General features: G+C 38.3%; 1 protein-coding gene across 1 annotated transcript in view; it reads right to left on the bottom strand.

Moving 5' to 3' along the window:
• Positions 1 to 25,976, bottom strand: part of CTNNA1 (catenin alpha 1) — a 176,097-nt gene that overhangs the window by 101,229 nt on the left and 48,892 nt on the right. The window contains exons 4-7 of the mRNA XM_034656084.1: positions 18,749 to 18,915; positions 18,107 to 18,226; positions 10,227 to 10,496; positions 7,326 to 7,529 (exon numbers count right to left, since the gene is read on the bottom strand). Coding sequence (XP_034511975.1) covers positions 7,326 to 7,529; positions 10,227 to 10,496; positions 18,107 to 18,226; positions 18,749 to 18,915 — 761 coding nt within the window. The remainder of the gene's footprint in view (positions 1 to 7,325; positions 7,530 to 10,226; positions 10,497 to 18,106; positions 18,227 to 18,748; positions 18,916 to 25,976) is intronic.

Below are 25,976 nucleotides of genomic sequence, written 5' to 3'. Positions count from 1 at the left end.
TTGACAAATAAGATTTCCAAATTAAATAAATGTTGCTCCATCAATAGAAACAAGTCCTACATGTGCTCAAATTTTGCATTCAATGCAACATCTATTTATGTCTATATTCTTCCAAATATGCTAGGCAGCTCACAGAAAAGCTTACACTAACAAATCGATAAAATCATATGCAAGAACAGCTACAGAACTATGGCCTAGCAATACAGGTGAGAGTTTATTACAGGATACCCATAGGTTCAAACAAAGATGGACATCAAAGCATATTGTATAACAAAACTCAGCCACGTAGCTGCACATCACAGAGCCAAATGAAACATCTGTGACACTCAAGTAACATCAGAAAGTCTAGGGCACTGTAAAAAGCTTTCCTGTTTGGCTCACTTCAAGCAGCTATACCAGACCTGGGTTTATCTTATTTAGGGTGGAGTATTTAATTTCAGAACAATCATTTATAAAGCAATACAGTGGAAAGCTCTGCAGCCATTAAAGATGATGATGTAAAACTGCATTTGCTGTAATAAAGATGCACAATGATAAAGGTATTAAGAGCTCAGACTTTCAGGACAGAGATCTCAGCTGTATGTGTATGTATTTTTGAGCAAATAACAACTCAATACAGCTTATTACGGCAGTAAAACAGGTAAAAACATTTGTCTTTTAGGACACTGGCAAGAAATGGTAAGAAAAGAATTGATATGTGTGTGCATACAATCATATGCACAAATACGACTGGAATAGGTGGTAGGATTACACGTGATATATAATGAACTCAGAATTATAATCAGAAAAAAAGTAAGCTATTCTAATTTTGAAAACTGGAAATGCAGCTACAAAATAATGTAGTAACAAGCTCTTCGAAGACTCCTTCAAAGGCTGGGAAGCTCTGGCTATGCTAAAGTGATTCCAGGAAGGCATTTGTAAAACTGAGAAAGATTAGCATCTAAATTAAGTGCTCCCCTTCACTAAAGTAACAATATATCTTTGAAAGTGAATATTAACTGCATCCTAGTCATACATTCCATATCAAACTATTATCCAAATAAAATAAAAATTTTATGCCTGCTCTATTAACATAATCAAACCCCTCAAACACATACCCAGTGCAATACAAAAAAAAAAAAAAAAAAAAGCCCAGTTATTGCACTCTTCTTTTAGGATCCTAATATCACTGCATCCAATGTTTTTGGGCAAGAACAAACATAAAATATATTTTAAGCAACATCATCCTCACCAGGTTCTAAGCTGTACCAATTTTCTTCTGTCTGAAACTATACTTTTGGGTATAAAAAATACAAGCTGTGATAGCTACCATGTATGGATATGGTACAATTCTGGATATTCAATAAGGAGGTTGATGGTAAACTCTTTTATCTACTCACCTTAGCTCGCTGGTTACTCAGGAGTCAGAACCACCCAAGAGATATATAATGTGACCAAGAAACAAAAACTACATATAATTTTAAATATTCTAGTAGATGTAAATAAAAAGAAACAGGTAAAAAAGAAGTTTAAGAACAGACTATATTTAACCCAATATACCCAAAATATTGTGACATATTGAGATATTTTACATCCTTTTTTGTGTATTCAGTCCTTGAAATACGGCGAGGAGTTTATACTTACAGCACATCTCAGTTTAAGCTAGTCACATTTCAGGTACTTGACAGCCACATCCGGCTACTGGCTCCCACACTGGATGGCACAGAGCTAGAGCTACTCAAGCCTGTGCTTGCTCTCATCAATTGTTAAGTCCTAACTCCAAGCAGTCAACACATGACCATGAACCGCTGATCAAGACTGCTTAGGACAAAACCAAACGGAATTCATTTCAAAGACTGAGGGTCTTCTCTATTTCAGATACTGTGTTAAGTATTTTCAGATCTGGGGGTAACAGGTAGGGAGGAGGGGTTTTGTTTATTTTTTGAGAGGTCAGGGGGCTTGAAGATGAGTGTGGTAACAAGAATGGTCACAGTAGGGGCGCTTGGGTGGCACAGTGGTTAAGCGTCTGCCTTCGGCTCAGGGCGTGATCCCGGCGTTATGGGATCGAGCCCCACATCAGGCTCTTCTGCTATGAGCCTGCTTCTTCCTCTCCCACTCCCCCTGCTTGTGTTCCCTCTCTCGCTGGCTGTCTCTATCTCTGTCAAATAAATAAATAAAATCTTTAAAAAAAAAAAGAATGGTCACAGTAAATTCTACTACTGGGAAAACAACACAAAGCACAAGCTCAAATAAGAGAAAGGAACATACTGACGATCAGCATATCCCTCAGCAGAATGAAGAGTGTGAAATATAGAATTCGGGGCGCCTGGGTGGCACAGCGGTTAAGCATCTGCCTTCGGCTCAGGGCGTGATCCCAGCGTTCTGGGATCGAGCCCCACATCAGGCTCTTCAGCTGTGAGCCTGCTTCTTCCTCTCCCACTCCCCCTGCTTGTGTTCCCTCTCTCTCTGGCTGTCTCTATCTCTGTCGAATAAATAAATAAAAAATCTTTAAAAAAAAAAAAAAAAAAAAAAAAAAAAAAAAAGAAATATAGAATTCAACTGCATAAAGTACAAGGCCCTTCAGAAAGTTGTTTTTCACTGGCATTGAAATAACTTCAGAGAACATTCAAACACACAACTGAGTTCCAAAGTCAGTTATGTATTTAAGAAAGAAAAAATTTAACCCATTAACCTCAGTTTGTTTTAACCCATTAACATAATGGTTTGAACCCTAATTATATATTTTGTTTATATGCAGGGAACAGTAAGGGGTTAAAACTATTTTAAAATTAAAAAAAGAAATACTACATACAAGAAAGGGAAAAAAACTGGAATGCCTATTCCTAAATGTTAATAGTGGTGGTTCATTAATTTAATGCAAATGTATGACTTTCAATTATGAAAAAATAAAGTGGTAACAATTTCTTTTTCAACTTCAATTAATTTCACTTTAATTTCAATCCATTCACTTTTAAGCCTTTTAAGATTAGGACACCCATCCAAGCTGTTTTTCTTTTTCTAGAACCCTTCCAGGAGTAACCTTAAGCTGATAGAGCAGGAACAAATTAAACTTAACCACAATAACCACATTTCATTTCAAGGAAACCTGGAAGTCATTTGTGGAATTACAAAGATCCACTGAATGTCAAAAGACCTTTATTGTCATGCATCTGAGGCATTTCCATAATGTTCAGTAAGTAGGGGTCAAATGCATTACTTTTAACATCAATATCTCTTAGCCCTCACTACAGTAAGTTAGCAATACAGCCAAGAGTAACCTCCAACTCTTTAAACCACAATGTAAGCAGGAGCATTAAGGCTGTTGCCCTCCTGGCCCTTGACACCTTTAAAAGGGAGTTTGGCTTTCACCTGATGAATCAAATTTAACTCTACTGAGACCTAGGACACCACTTTCCCTCACTGCTTATTTCAGAGTACTTGGTTTAATTTTTTCTACAAATGTCTTCATATACTGAGATCTACAAGAAGTAGTGGTAAACCACCCATGGCCTCTTTCCCTATAACCTTCTAGAATGTAAAGCCCATAAGGGCAAGGATCTTTTGATTTTTTTCACTAATATCCCTAACACCATGACTATGCAAAATTGTCTGCTTCATTCATCCCATGTCAGCATTAGTTAATCTACAAAGAAATCATTTACTGAATACCTCTTCTAATATTATACCAGCCCCTGAAAGGATTTTTAAAAATAGATCTGTCATTCATTCATTCATTCGTTTTAGAGAGGGCATGCAGAGGGGAAGAGGGGCAGAGAAGGAGGGAGGGAGAGAATCTTAAGCAGACTCCAAGCCCAGCCACCCAGGTGCCCCAGTTCCTGTCTTTTACAAGCTTAAACATAGTTGCAGAAATCACATGGATAAAGAAAATACAATTAAGCGACAATTCAAGGAAGTCAACAATTAGGTACAAAACTTCCAGCAGCAAAAAAATAATGCAGGATGGTGCAGTCTGAAAGAGGCATCAGCAAAACAGATGAAAAAAAATGTGGGCCTTGAAGCAAGAGCAGGTTAAGTTTTCAACAGGTAGGAAGAGAATTCGAAACACAGAATGAACTATGTCCTACTGAAGATGTGAGCACTCCCCTAAGCAAGCAGAACAGACTAGACAACAAAGAAGGTGCGTAGAGTCTAGAATAAGGCAATGGAGACAGTATGGACAAATGCAATAAAGCATGAGAAGAGTTTCTCCACCTTAACTACACTTTGGATCACTTGAGGAACTTTTAAAAAATACTGCCACCTGGGAGCACCTGGGTGGCTCACGTTGTGATCCCAGGGTCCTGGGACGGAGCCCCACATCATTGGGCTTCCTGCTTGGCGGTTAGTCTGCTTATCCCTCTCCCTCTGCACCCCACCCCCATTGATGTCCCTCACCTGCGCTCTCCACCAAATAAATAAAATCTTAAAAAAAAAAAATACTGTCGTCTGGGCCTCAATTCAGTACCCTGATTTAAATGGGGTACAACCTAGACATCAAGATTTTTTTAAAGTTCCCCTTTTTTTTAAGGATTCTAATGTGCATCCAAAGTTCAAAATCATTGCCTTAAAGGAAAGACCAATGGAAATCTGGTAAATGACCACACAGGATGAAGAAGGAAGACTAGAGATAACAGCAAGATTTTAAGAGTATGTACCTAGAGAAAAAAGAAGCCAGGAAATGAAAAAAATAAAAATATATCAGGGGCGCCTGAGTGGCTTAGTCAGTTAAGTGGCCAACTCTTGGTTTCGGCTCAGGTCATGATCTCAGGGTCATGAGACTGAGCCCCAAGTTGGGCTCTGTGTTCAGCAGGCAGTCTGCTTCTCTCCCTCCTGGTCTCCCTCTACCTCTGTCTCTCCCCCCCCAACTCATACACAGGCAGGCATGCACTCTCTCTCTCTCAAACAAACAAAAAAAATAAAAAATAAAAATACACCAGCTACTCTGTACTTGACCACTCTGTCTACAAAGTTTCACATAGTGAACCAGTTTTAATTAAGCCAGATTGTCTTAACTTACCATGTATCATAATTATTTGTCTAATATTTTTAAGAAAAATAATCAAAACTTAAAGTGAGCCATTTTTTAAAACTCAAGGTAGAGCTAAAGAATGTAAAATAAATCCTCCATAAAGACCTCTCAGGTTTCCCAGCTAGAAATAACTTCATCCTCCTAGCAATCCCCATGGCATTTTAGCAGTACAATGGCAGTCCCCACAAATGGCAGACCCTGTATTAGAAGGGAAAGATCAGTACCTCTTTCCTCCTCCACCCAGTGCCCAGCACTCTACTACTTTGCATGTGACACATACTGAGTATGAAGTTAGCAAGGGGCACATACTGCAGGTTAAGTTCTGATTGTTACTAAAGGTTCTAAATGCTTTTTTGAAAGCTTCCTAAGTAAGTAAAAATCTCACCCCATTGTTTCTGCTTCTTGCAGACCCTGTGATGTTCTAAGCTTTCAAGCATGCTTCATTGCCCTCCCCCTTGCTTTATCTTCGTTCCATCACTGTTGACAGTACCTAACCTGCTCAATGTTACGTGAGTCAATACAAGAGAACTAAATATTTTATTTTTAAGAAAAACATGTCCAGAGACCATCCTCTAAAACATAATCTGAATTCCAAGATAACTTCTTTTAAAACTTCCGCCATAATCTTTAAATTTCAGGCAAACAAAGATCATTGTTCTAGCTTTCACTTATATAATAAAATGTTACGTGATATTATGGTCTCCATGTCTTCAAGTATAAAGGAGTATTTCCTACCTTTACTTATATCTGTGGCACTAACTGAAAATAGTTTTTGTATGACACTCTGGAGAGAAACTAGAAGGTTACTCATGACCAGAGATGACTAGGCCAAGATCTGAACAACCCCAAGACTCAGGGATCGTTAGGAAGCTCTTATATGCAGAATGGTTAGGAAGCTCTCATATGGAGAATTAAAAAGAAATTTATCACGTATTCTTCCTGAACAAAGACTGTTTTTAAAGCGTTTTCCTAATCATAACTACGTTTGATATTTTTGTACCACTTCAGTACTACATGTGAGAGCAGATAACTGATCCACACACATACCAAGTCCTTTGTGTCCCTGTTTAAAACTCTAATATCGTGAATCATTCTTCAAATTACCCCTTTTACATATTTTCTGTTTTTAAGCTTAGGTACAGATTTTTAAATGTGCCCCACATTTTCACTGACTTATCAACTGCTTTTTCCATTTGATTTAACTAAGCCTCTAATCTCATTTTTCTGAGGTAGACTGCATACGATCAAAACATGGCAATGGCTTAAAAAAAATTCAATATGCTTCACTAATTTCACAATATGGTAGAAAAAAGATAAACACACTAAGGCATTCATCTTCACCCTAGGAATTCCATTATGACTCACCATTATATGTTCACTTATATAGGCATATAAGTGAACAAATAAGATGTATGGCAAATGAATACATGAGAAAGTACCAAGATCTTCCCCCGGAAAGCATTAAACAACCAAAAATCACTAGTAGGAACTAGTTCATATTGTTCTCTTCCCTTTAAAATGATTTTATATAAATTTAATTTAACTTATTCCTTTTCTGCAACAGTAAATATCGGGTACGAAGTCTAAATTACAGTAACTCTAAGCATTGAATAACTGGAATGGCAGAAGCATCAGGGAAGGAAAAAGGAAGGTAATGACAAAAGAGATAAAAATCAACAAGTACAGTATTATCTACAGAAAAAAAAATTTTTTTACAGCACTGGTTTTTAAACACAAACCTTAAAAATTCAAAACCACTACTCAGTTCACCTAACAGCTGTAATTAATACCATTTCTTATGACATTCTATATGGCCCATGAAAAAACTACCAACTATAATAAATACTTTCAGCATTCCCTTTTGCCCAAAATTAGATGCTAGCCTAGATGTGATAATGGGATTCTAGGGATACTGAATGTCATTATCCTTAGTACACGGATGCTAAGGTATTTAGAGTTGAACCAACACAATGTCTGCAACTTACATCCAAATGTTATATGGAAAAAAGGTTTTGCGTGTGTATATTTATACAAATAAATCATACATTTGTACACACAAACATGCACATGTATCTAAGTATTAACTGGTGAATCTAGATAAAGGGGAGATGGGTGCTCACTGCAGAATTTTTACAAGTTAACATTTTTTAAATATAAAAAGTTCGGAGGAAAGGGGAACATAGAAAGCCACTTTCTTATCCATTCCTTGAAAAATCTGCCCCATCCTAAAGGGTCAAGGAACCAAGAGCATACTTGCCATCAGATCCAATATCTGTTACAGAAAACTCTCACTTCAAAGAAAAGTTCTGATACTCACATTGCCCATGTACTCTGACAGCAGGTCCTGCAGGGCCTGGCGTACAGCATTACACTCTGCCACAATTCTCTCACGCCGGTCATCACGTGTGCAGGACGAGTCGGCCATGAGGGCGGCCCCACTAATGATGCTTTCTAGGCGCTCCTCCAGGGAAGGTCTAAAGCGCTCCTCGCTGAAGCTCAAAGGGTCCACAATGATTTGTTTCTGCAGAGAAAGTGTGTTACTGAATCTCAGTGCTAATCTTTGTCCCCCCCATTATTAATGAAGATGAGCAAAGTGTTGATCAGGATGACAACAAGATGTCATACAAAAATTCCAATGACTGAAAGAAAGTTATACTTCTTGTTAGATGACGGCCATACAAGTTGGCCTATGGTAGATCACTTCTCAAGAAGGCACTGGAAGCAATACTATCCAGCTGAATGGGGCCTCAGTAAAATATCATACTACAAACGCAAACACAAATATGTCAGCATAATAATCATGTTCACACTACTGAATCTGAACATCTACATGTCAGCCTCTGTATTAGTAAAGTTACCAAATGAGAACTGCAAGGGAAGTTAAGTTAGCTCTTTTCCTTTTCTATATGCAGAGTATAAAACCACTACATGACATTAGCAGAACTGTTTCACAGCAAAAAACATAAAACAGACTTCTGTCCTCAAAGTTTCAGAAAGGAATGCATTTATAATCAATTCCAATATATTTCCCTCATCTTACCCATCTCAGCAAATTTTATAAACAATGCAGTCTCATATTCATACTGTTATGTCTAAATTAGAGACTGTCTTTGCTTAAAGACTTCGGGGTGATCTGTAAGAGATGATAGCAATCCATCCCAAAAAAGCCACTCTGTGAGGTGTAACTGCCCCAGTAAGAATAAAACCTTCCTCTTTCTCCTCTTCACTCCCGATTCCACTTAAATCCAGCTTTACCACCAGTGAGTGAGGTCAGGTCACAAGCAAGATTTAGGTACAAGGTCAAACAAACCTCAATACCCTCAGGACAGCGCCTCACTCCAACTTTTCTGTTTAATACAATTTATCCTCACACTGGTAAATGTCTGTGCAAATATTGTGCCTTTAATTTTTCTTTACGGGGACTACTCTTACTGATTTCAAGTTAAATGTCAAGTTTTTTCTTCAAAAAAGCTTGCCCTTTCCCGGTAAGTATACATTTCTTCTCTCCATTCCCAAGAACCCTCAGTTTCAAAACTGAACATGCAATGCCTCCAGTTCATTATTAAGCTACATTTTAGCTGACCATTTTTCTAACCAGATGAAGTTATTACAAGATTTCTCTGGTTGGGGTGCCTGGGCTGCTCAGTCAGCTCAGCATCTGCTTTTGGCTTAGGTCATGATCCTAGAGTCCCGGGACAGAGCCCTACATCAGCCTCTCCCTGCTCAGTGGGGAGTCTACTTTTCCCTATGACCCTCCCCCATCTCATGCTCTCTCTCTCAAATAAATAAAATCGTTAAAAAAAAAAAAAAGATTTCTCTGGTTAAAACGGACTACACAATGCCTTCTGACCAGTAAGAATGAAAAATAAATGGTTATAGAATTTTAAGAGTCATTAAGCTGCAATGGACCTGCAATCATCTCATCCAACCCCCTCATTTTATGAAGTCTCACTCTAGTCCTAAGAGGTTAAGTAGCCTCTGACAGTTACTACTCAAGTTAGGGTAAAATGTAATCCTTAGTGCCTTCAAAGAGGCCAATACCTAAGACTGCCAAATTTGAGTGGGGCGGAAAAAAGTGTCAGTAAATTTTAAGATGCATCCTAAGTTTACTGTAAAGTTATTTAATGATTAAGGCTCCAGGGTAAAAAGTCAGTTCTAACACCATGGTCTACAGAATTAACACTATCTTTATGATTTATGAAGTCTTAAATCAGTCATGCGTATCAGCAATGTTCAGTTACAAGAGCAAAAATAAAGGGTCAGACAAAGGAAGAGAAGATAAAGGCAAGGATAAACTGTTAAAAATAAAATGCACTCCACTATATAGATTCTCTACTTCAAAGCATTCCTACTTATAAAAGGATGCTGACCACGTGGAAGGCAATTTTCTCTTATGTTAATCAATAATGATGATGATGATGATGATGTAACTGAATATGGGTTTAAAAGAAAAAAAAACCTTAAAAAAAAAATCTTAAACTGCTGCCCTCTACTGGAAGCCATGAGGCATTGTGGGTAGAAGTTAAAAAAAAAAAACAAAAACACAAAGCAAAACAAAACAAAACAAAAAAACCCACCAAAAAGAGTTGATATATAGGACAGAGTGTTTACAGAGAACATATACACAGAACAGATCCAGGGCATCAACTATAAAAGATAACTACATGGAATTACGCTGACAGTATTTTAAGCCCAAATTTGCTTCCACATGATTAAATTTTATATATTATTACAATTTAGTTACTGAGAAGTGCATCTAGGCAGACAAGTAAGATTAACGTGATGACGCTTCTGTCATAATCACTTATGATGTATCTGTTTTTCCCACTAGACTGTGAGCCCCTGGAGGAAAGAGTCAGCACGCACTTTGCCTCTATCTCCCAAAGCTTTACATCTGCTGAAAGGTTAAAATCCTGGGTGAAATGAACCAAACTAATATCCTCAACAGATAATGATCCCATAGGAAACATAAGTTTTATAAAAGAATTCAGGAGTTTAACAGAAAAGAAAAGAAAGGAAAAGAAAAAGAGAAAGAAAAAATTTGTAGGCCAAGTCAAGATCAAGTAGACTGATGATTTCTAAAATTTCTTTTGACATAGATTGGAAATCTAAGTAGAAAATGAACTTTCGTCAGAAACCATGATCACATTTCCCTAGAAACCTCTTAACTTTGGGCAGATGGTCAAGAACCTGAAGTTGCCTCCCAAGTATAACTTACATCGAAATTATTGAGTGCATATGCCAGTTCTCCTCCTCCTCCACCCTGGTGCTGGGAAGCATCATCTGATGCGGTGGCTTGGGCTGCATTGGAAATGCCTGTGACCGCCTGCTGCAACTGCTTATATATCAGGTCTCTGTTAGCCTTGTAGGCTGCAACATCAGGGTGCTGCAGGCATGCCTGGGATGCAGTATAGAGGATTGGAACGTTTTTCTGCAGGATTCCTCTGGCTGCAGCCATCTGATCGCGATGACCCACATCTTTCAGTTCCTGTAAAACAAGAAATTGGAACAGTCTTTATATGGGTTCTAGTCATAAAAAAAGTTGTCAGTAAATGCTGAAAAGTGAGAAATTCTACTAATTAGACACAATAGTTTCATGAACAGTCTGGCTTTGTAACAAAGGAGGCAGCATGGGTTAGTAGTTAAAAGTTCAAACATTTTCAAACCACACAGACCTGGGTTTGAATCGCCAGCTCTACTTTTTCCTGGCTATTGTGATCTTATTTAAAATTCCTGTACTCAAGGCATCTGGCTGGCTCAGTGTAGAGCATGCGACTTTTGACCTCTGGGTTTTAAGTTTGAGCCCCATGGTGGATGTAGAGGTTACTTAAAAATAAAAATCTCTAAAAAAAAAAATAAAATAAAATAAAATCCCCATTCTCAGTTTCACCTTCTATAAAATAGGAGCAATATATTTCTCTTTCTAACTGTCCTGAGGATCAAATGGGATAATCCATGTAAAGCACCTAACAGAGCACTAACTAAAAAACAAAACATAAAACTGACTAGCATCTTCTTTACAACTATATAAAGATGTATGTACTTACTCCAACCAAATTAGAAAAATCATTCAGACACATTTAAACAGAGTAAGATTTAGCCTGAGTATTTCTTTTTTATTAAGTTATAAAAGTTCATTATAAGAGTTTTGCGAAATTTGGGATAGGATACCACAGGTGTACATGAACTGACCAACCAAGTGAGAATGTAGCAGGCTATTCTATCTCTTAAGTATACAATTCTGCCCCCCACCTTCCCTCCACTCCCCCATCCCAAAGATGGTCTTGGGACATAGGTCATTAATACATAAAGCTGAGGCTCAGGTGCTCCATGACTTTTATCCAAAAGGTTTTTATTTCACTGTAATACTCTATATACATGTGGCCTTAAGTGAAACTGTCCTTTCTCAATTTCCCCTACCCCGTAATTACAATCCAAAGTTTTAAAAATTTGAGGTTCCTGGCATGATTTCCAATACCGACATCCACTTGGTAGGCTGAATGGATGCACTAAACGCCAAATAAGTGATACTAAGTAAGTGACAAATAAGCAAGATGGGAAGAGGATATTTCTGGTATCCCACTGTTACTGCAAGTGCTTGGTTGGAGGTGGGGGACACACTTAAGTCTTTAGTAAATGTGGATTACCACCAAAGAAAAATAGAAGTGATAATCCTAACTGACCACCAGATCTGCTCTATTTTATGTGTGAACATAGAATTTCAATGTTAATTGCACCAACTAAATCCTACAGTACAAATTTAAACGTCTTAAAAAACAGTATTACATGTGTAAACAGTAAGAGAAAATTAAGAAAGGCCAAAGTCAATAACTCAATTTGAAGTCTGACTTAGCCATTTAATGGCTCATCTTTCTAGACAAGTTCCTAATTAAGCATTAGAGACACCTAACTGGCTGCTTTTTTTCTGATACTTCATCTCACTATATATTTTAGGTTTGCATCTTCATTCAAACCTTGTATAATATGACAGCTTACTTTTCCTCCTAGAATTCTTTTCTCATCTGGAATCTGAATTTGCAAGTAATAGCTCACAGCACTCCAAATGCCCCGTAGCACAGTACATTAGACTAAATATTCAGAAACAGGACCCTGTGGATTTAGAGAATCAGTGATCATTTCCAGACTCAAGCTATGACAGAGGGCTAAGGCTAACCATTACGTTTAAACAGATGGTGCGTGTGTTCTGTGTGGCATTTTCTAAATGTCTTGCTCTCCACTACCACCTCAGGGACTTAAGAGTCTTCTAGGGAGGCATTTGGCTCTAAGTATTTATATTGTCCTCTGTTTTATAAAATGCTTTGCAATTAGCTTTAGGATTCTTCCCTAAGTATCTATAACCTAGATCAGTACAGTCTCTTATAAAGGTTACCAAGGAAACTTCTGGTTACCTCAGGCTAACAGGTGCCATAATTACTATTCAACACTTGACTTTCCTAAAGTCACTGCCTGGCTTGGTATAAGAACGTTTACCTTTCTACAGACTACACTAAAAACAGGACCTCATGGATTTGGAGAATTGATGATCATCTCAAGACTCAAGCTATGACAGGGGGCAAAGGCTACCCATTATGCTTAAGCAGCTGGTACACACGATGTGTGTGTCATTTTCTACATGTCTTGACCTCACCAAAATTTATGTCTGACAGACTCCTATTTATCAAGTATGGGTGATATATTTCAACCTATGATGAAAATGACAACACAATGTCATCATTTGTCCTAACTGCTAAAGTGTTGTGCTTTCTCTCTTGAGAACTATGTCTGCCATAACACAAAGAAATCAGATTTTGTTAAGTAAAGATAGGAAAATGGGCACTGTCACAAGGCAGCATTTGATTTACTATCAGAAGAATAATAATCCTAAGTATTATTTTCCAAATATGTAGTGGTGATAAGTAATCTGGATTGGTGAGAAAATGAGCCACTGAGGAATTTAACAGATTACTTATGAAATGAGAGTCCCTTAATCCACCTTAGCCTTCATGATTCCCAAAATGTATCAATCCAATTGTGTTTTAAGCAGACTGAGGAACATGAAGAAGAAATGACTGCTTTCAACATAATTTGAACTAACCATCAGATGCAGTGACCAAGAAATAAAAGCTAACTTCTAAGTAATCCATAGCACTCTCTCTACCCAAGACCTAGAAAGTCAAGTAAAAAAAGTTTCCTCTCATTTCCCTCTTAAAAATATAAAATCGTAGCCATGTGATCAAATATCTTCTCTTGGATTCAAACACATATATTTAAAGAAAAGGTCCAGGGGCACCTGGTGGCATAGTCAGTTGAGCAACTGACTCTTGGTTTCAGCTCAGGTCATGATCTCAAGGTTGTGAGATCAAGCCCTGTGTGAGGCTGCAGGCTCAGCATGGAGTCCGCTTGAGATTCTCTCTCCCTCTCACTCTGCCCCTCCTGCTCATCATGCTCTCTCTCAAATAAATAAATCAATGTTAAAAAGAAAAAAAAAATTAGGTCCATAGGCAAACCCAGCAGGTCCAGATTATTTACACTTAAAACACATTACTATCCACTTCCACTGTGTCTGTTCAGGTTTTCAAAAAAGAAATCATGAGGGATGCCTGCATAGCTCAGTCGGGTAAACGTCTGCCTCTAGCTCAGGTTGATCCCAGGGTCCTGGGACTGAGTCCCACATCAGGCTCCCTGGGAGCCTGCTTCTCCCTCTGCCTGCTGCTCACCCTGCTTGTGCACGCTCTCCCGCTCCCTCTCTCTGACACATAAATAAAATCTTTTAAAAAAGAAAAAAGAAAAAATTTTTAAAAATCATTAAAGAGTTCATCACGTTTTTAGCAAATATCTCAACAAGCTCTATGTACCTGGGTGGGTGGGTTGTAAACAAAGTCTCCATCTCTAGCAGACTGAAGAGACAGAGTTGCCCATAGGAGGCACAGGCAGCCCTCCTTATAGGAACCGGGGTCGGTGCCAGCTCATCCTTACCTCCGCCATCTATTTTACCCTTACCGTCAAAGAAGACAGAGCCTGTGGCCTAATGGAAATTCAACACTTATAGTGAGCAAATTATACTCCAGCCCAAGAAAATAAAAGATCGAGACCAAACTTAGAATCCCATTCCCAGATGGATCTGCAATATAGCAAAGTGGCTTATTCACTTGTTCCTTAAATATTTAGTGAACACTACCACATCCGGGCAACGTTCTAGGCACCATGGATTATAACAGCAATTTAAACAGAAAAAATCCCTGCCCCTGGGGCCTGGGTTTAAAACCTGGCTCCACCTGACTAGATGAATGACCTTGCCAAATTATTTAACCTCTCCCTGTGCTACAATTCTTTCATCTAAAAAAATGAGTATCTGATCAATTATAGTATCTACCTTATACTATTTTGTGAAGATTAAATGAGTCTGTATTCACAAAAGCTTTATAACAGTATTTAGCACACAGAAAACACCTTTTTAGAGTTATTCATTATTATTTTCAGCAACATCCTTGCCACCCCCACCACACCATGCCCTAGAAAAACCTTAAGAAGAAACAGATAAATTCCAAAGAGCCTGCAGACCTTATGAGGTTTAGCATTTCCTCAATGGGTGGTTGCTGCTTAAATGACACAAGGGAGGCTAAAGAAGCCAGTATATACATCATACCCAAATACTGCTCTTGAGGAAATACCCCTTTTCTGTACTAGGGGCTGTCTGCAAAGATAAGAGGCTGAATGAGAAGGTAAATTATTATATACCATGCCTGTGGAAAGAAGAAAAAGTTAAAGGTGAAAACAGTCTAGGGGGCTAAGCATACAGCAGTACAGGAATTCTGCCAGAAAACACACACTATGAAAAAATGTTACCAGTTACTGAAGGAGACCAATGGGCAATTCCAAAAGGAAGAATGAAGTTTCCACCAGGCTGGGACCTTAGGGTAAAATGAGTAGCAGTTTAATTCCCAAGGAAAGCACCAGTTTATAGGAATACACACCAAGACCCATGTCCTACAAAAGACTACTTTATGGTCTGGAGGCACAAAGGAGCCCACAGTAGGCCTCTCAATGGATTCTACTGCAGAAGGCTAAGGCTAAAGGCTTAGAATTAGGCCCAGGGGCGCCTGGGTAGCGCAGTCGTTAAGCGTCTGCCTTCGGCTCAGGGCGTGATCCCGGCGTTCTGGGATCGAGCCCCACATCGGGCTCCTCCGCTATGAGCCTGCTTCTTCCTCTCCCACTCCCCCTGCTTGTGTTCCCTCCCTCGCTGGCTGTCTCTCTGTCAANTAAATAAATCTTTAAAAAAAAAAAAAAAAAAAAAAAAAGAATTAGGCCCAAGGAAAACTATACAACCAGGATATACTACAAACCCAAGACAAACCTTAAAATGGGAACATGCATCAATTAAGACACCAACAGAAAACAAAATTAAACTCAGTAACTCAAACATGGTTCAAGGAATATGCTAAAAAGGTATGGGGAAAGTACAGGGAAACCACAAGGCTGATAGAGCACTTAGGCCTGAAGAGATAGAGAGGCAGCAGTTACCAGAAACCAGGGAGCAAGGTGTGTGGAGAATACCACCCGACAGGGGCTATGACTTTTAGCCACCCAGATCAACAAGCAGGGTGGGTGTCAGGGGAATAAATCCCCACCCTCACCCTTCTATGTCCTCTGATCTCCTACTGATGCTCCCACTGGCCAAACCCAACCAGGACCTAGAGGACAAAGGAGCCCTGAATACAGTCCAGACAGGTCAGGTTCCTGGGGCAGAGAACAAGATAAACAAGGGTGAAAACAAGATATGGAGGGGCAAATATAAGCCTGTCCAGCAACTAATAACTTCAAGATTTTAATTATATCTTATTTCAGAAATATTTGAAATTTACTAGGTTTTGTTTTGTTTTTAAGTACATCAGGGATTACACTCAAGAACTCTTCATGTATTCATGGCACACAGAATTAAAAAGTCAGGCAAGCATTGCTTTTGAGTAAGTTTTTCTTTTTTTTTTGGTAAAGATTTTATTTATTTATTTGACAGAGATAGAGACAGCCAGTGAGAGAGGGAACACAAGCAGGGGGAGTGGGAGAGGAAGAAGCAGGCTTCCAGCGGAGAAGCCTGATGTGGGGCTCCATCCCAGAACGCCGGGATCACACCCTGAGATGAAGGCAGGAGCTTAATGACTGAGCCACCCAGGTGCCCCTGAGTAAGTTTTTCCAAATGCATATAAAAGTCTGGTCTATCACTATGTTCTATCTCAAGAACATCATGAATTTACTTACTCTACCATTTTGCAAAGATAGCCAATATAATGTCAGTCTAAATGTTCTTAATTTCCTCAAATAGTAAGTCTTCATAAACCAAGATCAGACTAGGTTTTAAGACAGTGAGACTACTAACCAAACTTTATTTTTTAAATATAATTAACATTTATTTCATGTATTCAAATGAGATTTTAGATCAAAAACATTAAGCAAAATAAACTGTGAACCTAGTTGGGCCAGCATGCCATATATACAGAATTATCATACTATTAAACAAATTCTTAGAACCAATCAGGCCCAGCAAAAAGAAAAAAACTTACTTGTGATTTATGTGGATGGAGACATAAGCCAACACGGGGTGTTTGCACACTGAGCCTACAAGAACTAAATAACTTAGGCAACATATCAAATCTAGCTACATTATCATGTGTAATATTAAGTAATGGAAATGTAAAACCAGGATCTCATACGTGCAGATCAGTCTGATCGCAACCTAAGCTTGAAATATGGTCAATAACCTTATTAAATACTTTACATACATTATTTAATTTAATCTTCTCAATCCTGTGGGGTAAACTTTTTATACTATTATAATACAACCAAATGAAAGTTACTAAGAAGACTCGAAAGCTGAGGATAGCCTACATCGGACATTTACGGTACTGACTCCATTTTTCTCATGCCTGTCAGAGCTCTTGTTTGGTGTCCCTGTCCTCAAGAAGGACACCTCCCCTAATCTCAGCAGAAGGGAGATCTTCATGACTCTGAGTCAGACATATAACTGCTTTCCTCTCACTAACGATTAGTGAAGAATGGGTATGTTACACAATTCAGATTTAGGGCAAACCTGTTAGGGGCTTTTAGATCATTTGCTATAAAAGACATATGGAAGAAACAGGTTTCTTTTTTTCTTGCTGGACATAGTGATGTGTACAAATATCATGCCTAGAGTTTGTGTAGCCATCCAGTGCCAGGCACACTGAACACAGCAATGCTGGAAAATGTCAAAAACCTGGATCCTTGAGGATACTGAAAAACCTTTAATCTTAACCACCTCAAAATCACACCTGATTTGGGACTTCTAATTAGAAAATAAATCTCCCACCATTCAAGCAGTTTTGGAGCTGGGTTTTCAATGAACTGTAGCATGAACTATCCTAACTGATATAGGTATCGGCAAACAGGAACAAGAATTGACCTTTTCAGGGCTTTGTGAAAAAGCACAAGCTTGATTAGAACTATGGAAGTTTTAAGAAACTGGATGATGACATGTACATCTCCCCTACAGCACACACTGCAGTCAAAGCACCCTAAGTGCCAAAATTCCAAAGGGCTAGCAAAGCCTACAAAATTAAGAACAATGATCCACATGCTACACAACACAGATCCGTAACACTATGGAAACTACTAAGGATGATTAATTAGCAAGCAATACTTTAAAACGTGGCCAAATATGAAGGGAGAATGGGGTTAGTTTCTGATAATCAAGTAATTTTAATAATTCTCAACTGGTTTAAGGTTTTTAAAAATCTGAATGAAACTCTACCACCAACTCAAGTTAATCCTTGAAGGCACATAACAAAGACCTTATCACCTCTCCAGACACAACTGCATATTGCCTAGCTATTTAAAGTAAAATTTTCAGGAGAATTAAAACAGGAGCATAACATGAATGCACCTTAATCACAGGTTTATTAACAATACCATACTAAAAGGATACTTACTTCATAAGTTAAATGTTTTAATGGAACTATACTGGCAGAGGGAGGTACTGGTACCTTCAGAAAACTTAAGTAAAATTGATTTTCCCACTGATAATAACATAAGCAACTTTAATATATCCCTAAATCATGACTGTACCTGTTGTCTTTTGGCTGCCATAATGTTCAGTTTATCCACTTCAGGTTTTAGGGCTTTATACTGTATCCCTAAGTCTTGTTCAGTGCCAGCATTCCTCAGTTTCAAGATACCTTCTTCCACCTATATAAAACATAACACTAAATAAGAAAAATTTTAAACAAAACAAATTGGTATGTAAAAAAGATCTATACTATTTTATTCCTTTTAATAGCCACTCAGATAGCAATCTAAACTCTCTCTCCAGTTTACATCGCCCTCAAATATTTGAGCACCTATTACATGGCAGCGTGATACTGACTGCTATCCAAAATGGACAGAATGTAATACCTCTTGGTTTCTCAACTCTGAACTCTGGTACAAGGAAATGCTTAATCACTACTGCAGAGGGAAGGAGTCAAAACAGTACCTTTGCTACAAGTTCTTCATTAAAATCAAGACTACACAGGCTCATAGCACAGCCAGTCTGAGGTACACTTAGAGAAGAGCAGAAAATGGAAACTAAAAGAAAACATTCCTGGTGCACTTAGGTAAACCAAGTTCAAAACCAAAACAAACTCCTTTAAGGAGTGCTGAATTAACTATGGCCAGCAGCAGCTTCACTGTGATGGAAGGAACAAATTAGAGGCACAGGCCTGTACTTACAACTTTCAGCTGAACAAGTAATTTGTAGACATCTGCCATGTCAGCCAAAATAAGCAGCCGGGTAACAGCAGAGAGCAAAGCTCGAGCTGCCCGAACCATGTTGCCACGCTTCACAGACGAGCAGGGATCATCTGCAAACTCTCCCGCAGCAGTCTTCATCAAATCACCTGTTTTACAGCATGAGAAAACAAACTCATCAGGAATGAACCAAATAACTGGTCTACGTTAAAAAAAATAATAATAATAATTCAAACCTTGTATAGTTCATGCACAGAATTTAATTTAAGGGCTCTCATATTTATTGTTCTGTTTTCTTTTGTTTGTTTTACAGCAGTCAGTAAGAAAAGCACCCTCATATACTACTGGTGAAAACACAGTATCTGGAAAGTGATTTGGTGCTATATATAAAGACCCTTAAAAACACTTCTTTCCAGGGGACGCCTGGGTGGCTCAGTCAGTTGAGTCTCTGCCTTCAGCTCAGGTCATGATCTCAGGGTCCTGGGATCAGGCCCCACTTGGGGCCTCCCCCTCTCAGAGGGGATTCTGCTTCTCCTGCGTCCTCTCCTTCTGGTCCTCCTGGTGCACTCTCTCAAATAAATAAAATCTTAAAAAAAAAAAAAAAAAAAGACACTCCTTTCCCAAAAGGAATATTACATGCATCCTGAGGGAGGGGGGATTACAGTGGGGAGAAAAAATGGATTTAATGTGATCTACCCTCACATCCACAGAATGATACAGAAATACAGGAACCAGCACGTAGGACCTCCACACTTCATTAACCACCTCAAAAGAGACTTACTGGCATATGAAAAGACAAAGTTGAGTCAATGACTTCATTTTTCTCATAGTAAAACAATGACAACAGCTCAAATGCTTAACAATAAGCATCTAGGTTAAGTAAATTATGTTATATCCTACAATTGACTATTATGCAACATATACATGAAAAAATGTTAACGTTTATGATGAAACCATAAGCATAAAGAAAACAAAATGATAATATGTAACGTGTTTAAAAAAAAAGAGAGAGAGAGAGAGAAAAGACGGGAATCCAAAGGCAAGTAACAGTGATGCTAGGTTGTAATCTCTTTACATTATTCTGTACTTATAAAAACATTTTCTATAATGAACAGATATTATATCCATAATTTTTAAAACTGCACCAAAACATATACATTTAGTATAGTTATTAGGAATATTTGAGGTTATATTATACAATCCTAAATTTAACAATGCTAAGAACTTACTTATAACGTAGAAACTTGCAAAATAATATACTTTTTGTCATTCATTTTTATTAATTATTATTTCAAGTGCCTATTGCTCCTGTTTTCTTATAGCTGTAAGAAGATGGAGGGATAGGGCTGTGTCTGTTCCACCAGTTATATGGACAGTACCTATATAGTGACTGCCTTTGGATTCCTGGAAAAGCAATTACTCCCTCCCTTGGCTGAATGTGTCCACTCCAAGCCTAAAAAGCCATTCACTCAAGCTCTTCCACGAATACAAAAAAGTACATTCTCAAGAAGCCTAGTGACTTCTGAAGTGTCCTAACAAATTACTCCTATCAAATTTAGCTACAGCATATGAGCTTAGGGGGGAAAAGTTAAATTCAGTCTCAGATTCATATATTAACTGGGCTCAGAAGCACCCCACAGTATTAAGAGTAAAGACAAGCTCTGCATATGTAAGGTCAGATATAACTCACAATGAAGAATTTCATAATTAAAAAAATTTCCTAGACCTAAGGTACAGACATAGAAAGATAAAGATATATAGCAGTGATTATATGGACACATAATATTAAAAATGTTTTATATGATATTTACTGAGCTCATTCATTCATCTATTTATTCAACAAATATTTGAGCACCCACTATATATCAAAATCTGAATTACATGTCGGTGACAGAGCACACAGGGAACAGCCCATGTCCTCACAGAAGTCTAAAGAGGACGGAAGACAGACAAGTAAACAATTATAGGCTGATTAAGACAAAGTGCCTGGACTCAAAGGGCTCACAAATCAGGGAGTATTACAATGCAATCAGAATTATAACAGCCCTGTGGACAGGGTGCTATGGGAAGATGGTAGGAAAAGCTATTTACTCGTGAAGAAGTTGTCTCAAAAGCCTTGTAGAAAAAGATACGTACCTTAAACAACATTAATACTAAATAAGACATACTGGCCTTATACAATAAAAAGAATTTCAGCTATACATTGAGAGCTTACTACACACTAAAACCAATCCACTGCTAGGGATACAAAGCTGAACAAGACTCTCTGCTTTCAAGTGGTTTATAACCCAGAAAAAGAGGAATGTGATCACAAAGAAGTTATGTGGCATTTTAAGACACAAGCTGTACGAAAGACACAAAAGTACATAGAGTTTCAAAGGAGAAAGCACTAACAACCGGTCTGAAGAAGACGTGAAATGCCAGCAACAGTTTTATGGGAAACACAGTACTCTGAAAGGGACTCTACTCTCAAAGGACGGGAAGAATTTTTGGCATTAGAATTAAGGGAATTAGCATCTCAAGCAAAAGGAACATTAACACAATAATATCCAACATTTATTAAATGTCCACTCTAAGGCACTCTACATATTTAATCCTATGAATCACCTAGAAAGTGGGTGGTAGTGGCTCTTCTTTACAAATGAGGCAACTAAAGCTTAGAACGGTTAACTAACTTAATCACAGTTACCTGATAGTAAATGGGAGAGCCAGGATTTGTAATGCCAATGTTTATGCTGTTAGAAGTGGTTCTATCAAGTTGAGATACACAATAAGAAGGCATATTGGAGGCGGAGTCCTCCAGTCTAACTGGGAAGTGAAGGACCTGTACAGAAAGAGCAGAAGGTGGGGATGGAAAAGCCATGGACAGAGTACAAAGAATTCCTGACCTAACGCCGCGAAGAAAGTCAAAGTCATACATACATAGGATTAACCGAAGAGAAGCACATAAAATAAACCTGACCAGGCGCGTGGGTGGCTCAGTTGGTCTGCCTTCTGCTCAGGTCATGATCCCAGGGTTCTGAGATCAAGTCCCACATTGGGCTCCCTGCTCAGTGGGGAGTCTGCTTCTCCCTCCACCCCTCCCCCTGGCTTGTGATAGCTTTGAGATAAGTAAATGAAATCTTAAAAAAAAATAAATAAATAAAATAAAATAAATAAAATAAAATAAAAATAAACCTGACCACACAGATGAGTCAGAAAGCCACATGACAGCCCAGGAAAGAATAGTAATAGATTAGAAAGACAGGGGTCAAATGATATAGTAACCTTTGATTATAAAGACTTGAGGAAAAAGAAAGCACCAAAGGTGATTTAAAGGTTTCAAGCTAGGGTTGTAGTAAGACGGAGAAAAGGGCAAGACCACTGTATGAAGATTTTAAAAAGAAAAGAAAAGAAAAAAAAAAGGTGGCTCCTGAGACTGTGGAATTAGGGGAAGGGGATGAAGACTACTGGACAAGAGAAACAAAGAGAACCAAGGTGGGGGGGGGGATCAAATGCATACATACAGACTAACAGAAAAGAATCCAGAATTCAGAAATATAGTCAATTAATTTTCAACAAGGCTGTCAAGACCATTCAACAGGAAAAAAACTGTCTTTCAAACAAATAGTACTAGGACAATGGATATTCACATGCAAAAGAATGAACTTGGACCACTACCTCACACTATACACATTCAGGACAGATCTAAACCTAAATTTAAGAGCTCCAATTATTAACACTTAGAAGAAAACGTTAATATACGTCTTTATGGCCTCTGATTAGGCAATGACACCTAAGCTATGACACCAAAAGGACAAAGAGCAGAAGAAAAAAGATAAAATGGCATCATCAAAATTTGAAATTTTTGTGCTTCAAAGGACACTATCAAGAAAGTAAAAAGACCAAGAGAACAGGAGAAAATTTCTGAAAACCATTTAGGTAATAAGGATCTGGCAGACACACTATAAAAAAAACTCTTATAACTAAATAAAAAGACAATCCAATTTAATAAAATAGGCAAAGAAAGGCATTACTCAGACAGCTCTCCAAAGAAGATAAACAGCTAATAAGCATATAAGATGCTCAGCCTATTTAGCCATAAAGCCAATGCATAACAAAATCACAGTATCACTTTTTATCTACCAGGATGGATAAAATCAAAAAGATAATAATAAATGCTGGTAACGAATGTGAAGAAACTGGCACTGTCACACTCCATTGGTGGGAATGTAAAATGATTCAGTGACTTTGGAAAACAGTCTAGCAGTCCCTGAAAAGGTTAAATGTAGAGTTACTATATGATCCAGCAATTCTATTTCTAGGTATATTCCTAAAACAACTGAAAACAATTGTCCATACAAAAACTTATACATAAATGTTCACAGCAGCACTACTCATAATAGCTGAAATGTGAAACAAGCAAAACATCCATCCATCTACTAATGGATGGATTAAAAAATGGGGTACAGGGTGCCTGGATGACTCAGTTAAGCAGCTGCCTTCATCTCAGCTCATGATCCCGGGGTCCTGGGATCAAGTCCCACATTGGGCTCCCTGCTCAGCGGGGAGTCTGCTTCTCTCTCTCCACCCTACTCATTTTCTCCCTCTCAAATAAATAAAATCTTTAAAAAAAAATAAGAAAATGTGATATATCCGTACAATGAGATATTTAACCATAAAAAGGAATGAAGTACTGATACATGCTACATGAATGAATTTTCTAAGCATATGCTACGTGAAAGAAGCCAGTCACAAAAGGCCACATATTGTATTATTCCATTTATGTGTACATGTCCACAATAAGTAAATCCAGAGACAGAAGCCAGATTAGGGGATGCCAACAGGTGGGGCAGAAAAGAAAGAGTGAGGACTAACTGCTAATAGGTATGGGGTTTCTTTCTGGAGTAATGAAAATGTTCTGGAATTACATAGTGGTGATGGCTGCACAACCTTGTAAACATACTAAAAACCACTGAACTGTACACTTTAAAAGAGTGAATATTATGGAATGTGAATTATGGCCCAATAAATAAAGAGATAAAGAATATCAAATGCAGTGACCTGAAAGAGCACAGGCTTTGGAGTTGGAGATAAGCCTAAGTTTTGGCTTTCCACCTATGTGACTGGACTCCATAGCCTGTTTTCTCTTCTCCAAAGTACGGACAATGCTTTGCTGTGAGGGACAACTAAGGTAAGATATCTAATATGTCTCATTTGTTATCTTGTACGAGGAAACAATACAGGGTTGGCAGAAATTATTAAGTAAAACTAGATAAGAAGACAGAGAAATGGGTCTTCATTGTGCTTCATGAGCATCCATCTGTTCAACAACCACCTTTCAGAGCATTAATGCCTTCTTGTAACAAATGTTTCCTGAACACCTTCTAGGAGCCAGGCACCATTCTAATCACTTAGGATAGAAATTAACTAACCAGAGGTGCCTGGCTGGCTCGGTGAGTTGAGTGTCCGACTCTTGACTTTGGCTCACGTCATGATCACAGGGTCATGAGACTGAGCCCTGCACTGAGCCCCACATGGAGCTCTGCGCTCAGCCCAGAGTCTGCTTGTCCCTCTCCCTCTGCTCCTCCCCCTTGGATGCGCACATTATCCTTCTCTCTCTAAAATAAATAAGATAAAATCCTTTAAAAGATAATAAATTAACGAGAAAAAAAATCCCTGCCTCCAAAGAGCTTATATTGTGAACAGGAGGAGAAAATGATAAACATAATCAAGTCAATTATATAGTTGGTGAAGCAGAAATACTTGTGAAAGGCAGTGACAGAAAGGACAAGGAGAGTGGAGATGTAATATATAATTTAAAACAGGGGAATCAAGGCAGGCCTCAATGAAATGGCACCACTTAAGGAGAGTCTTAGAAAAGGAAGCACAGGAACAATCTGGCTATCTTAAGAAATCATTCCAGGCAGAGGGAACACCAACTCAAAGGACCTAGGACAGATACACACTAAAATGATCCTGCAAAGCCAAGGAAGCAACCGTAACTGGCGGAGCAACTTTGTGGGAGGTGCAGAAGGCAGATTTCAAGGGTAACAGAACGAGACTGCTCTTTCAAGAATCTGTTCTGCAACCAGAAGTCAAGGGTCTATTAAAGAACTTTTTTTCCGTGTATACATGTGTGTTTGTATAGATGGGCAGTAGTATAATGGCAAAGAACAGGATCATAAAATTAGAAGTCACACAGAAACTGTAGCTTCACCACTAAACAGTTCTCAATTTCTATAACTATAAAACAGAGATAATACAGGTAATCCTCAATTTGCACAGTAGCACAGGTCCATAAAAATAACCATGCAAGCTGTAACACTGCAAAGTAATCTTAGCCAATGGGAAAATTATGATTATCCTGTGACCGTTAACATTTTTTGGCAAATGTTAAAAGCTCCCTTACTACTAATTATAAATGTCCAGGGAAATGAAAAAAAAAGTACAATTAATATTTATTTAATACACTGTAACTTAAAACATTATGAAGAATGAGAATTAGTGTTTTTTTTCTTTGTAAGAGAACTACTCAAAAGTAGTTTAAAAAAAAAGATTTTATTTATTTATTTGAGAGAGGGAAAAGCAGACTCATTGCTGAGCAGGGAGCCCGATGTGGGGCTCGATCCCAGGACCCCAAGATCATGACCTGAGCTGAAGGCAGACGCTTAACCAACTGAGCCACCCAGGTGCCCCCAAAAGTAGGTTTTTTTTTAATGATTTTTTATTATATTATGTTAGTCACCATACAGTACATCCCCGGATCCCGATGTAAAGTTCAATGCTTCATTAGTTGCGTATAACACCCAGTGCACCATGCAATACGTGCCCTCCTTACTACCCATCACCAGTCTATCCCATTCCCCCCCCACCGAGGCCCTCAGTTTTTTTCTCAGAGTCCATAGTCTCTCATGCTTCATTCCCCCTTCTGATTACCCCCCCTTTCTTTATCCCTTTCTTTCCCCTACCGATCTTCCTAGTTCTTATGTTCCACAGATGAGAGAAATCATATGATAATTGTCTTTCTCTGCTTGACTTATTTCGCTTAGCATTATCTCCTCCAGGGCCGTCCATGTTGCAGCAAATGTTGAGAATTCATTCTTTCTGATAGCTGAGTAATATTCCATTGTATATGGCCCACAGCTTCTTAATCCAGTCATCTGTGGAAGGGCATCTCGGCTCCTTCCACGATTTAGCTATTGTGGACAATGTTGCTATGAACATTGGG

Source organism: Ailuropoda melanoleuca, chromosome 3 (assembly GCF_002007445.2).
Source record: "Ailuropoda melanoleuca isolate Jingjing chromosome 3, ASM200744v2, whole genome shotgun sequence".
NCBI classification, from domain to species: domain Eukaryota; kingdom Metazoa; phylum Chordata; class Mammalia; order Carnivora; family Ursidae; genus Ailuropoda; species Ailuropoda melanoleuca.
This window is presented reverse-complemented; position numbering and strand designations above follow the sequence as displayed.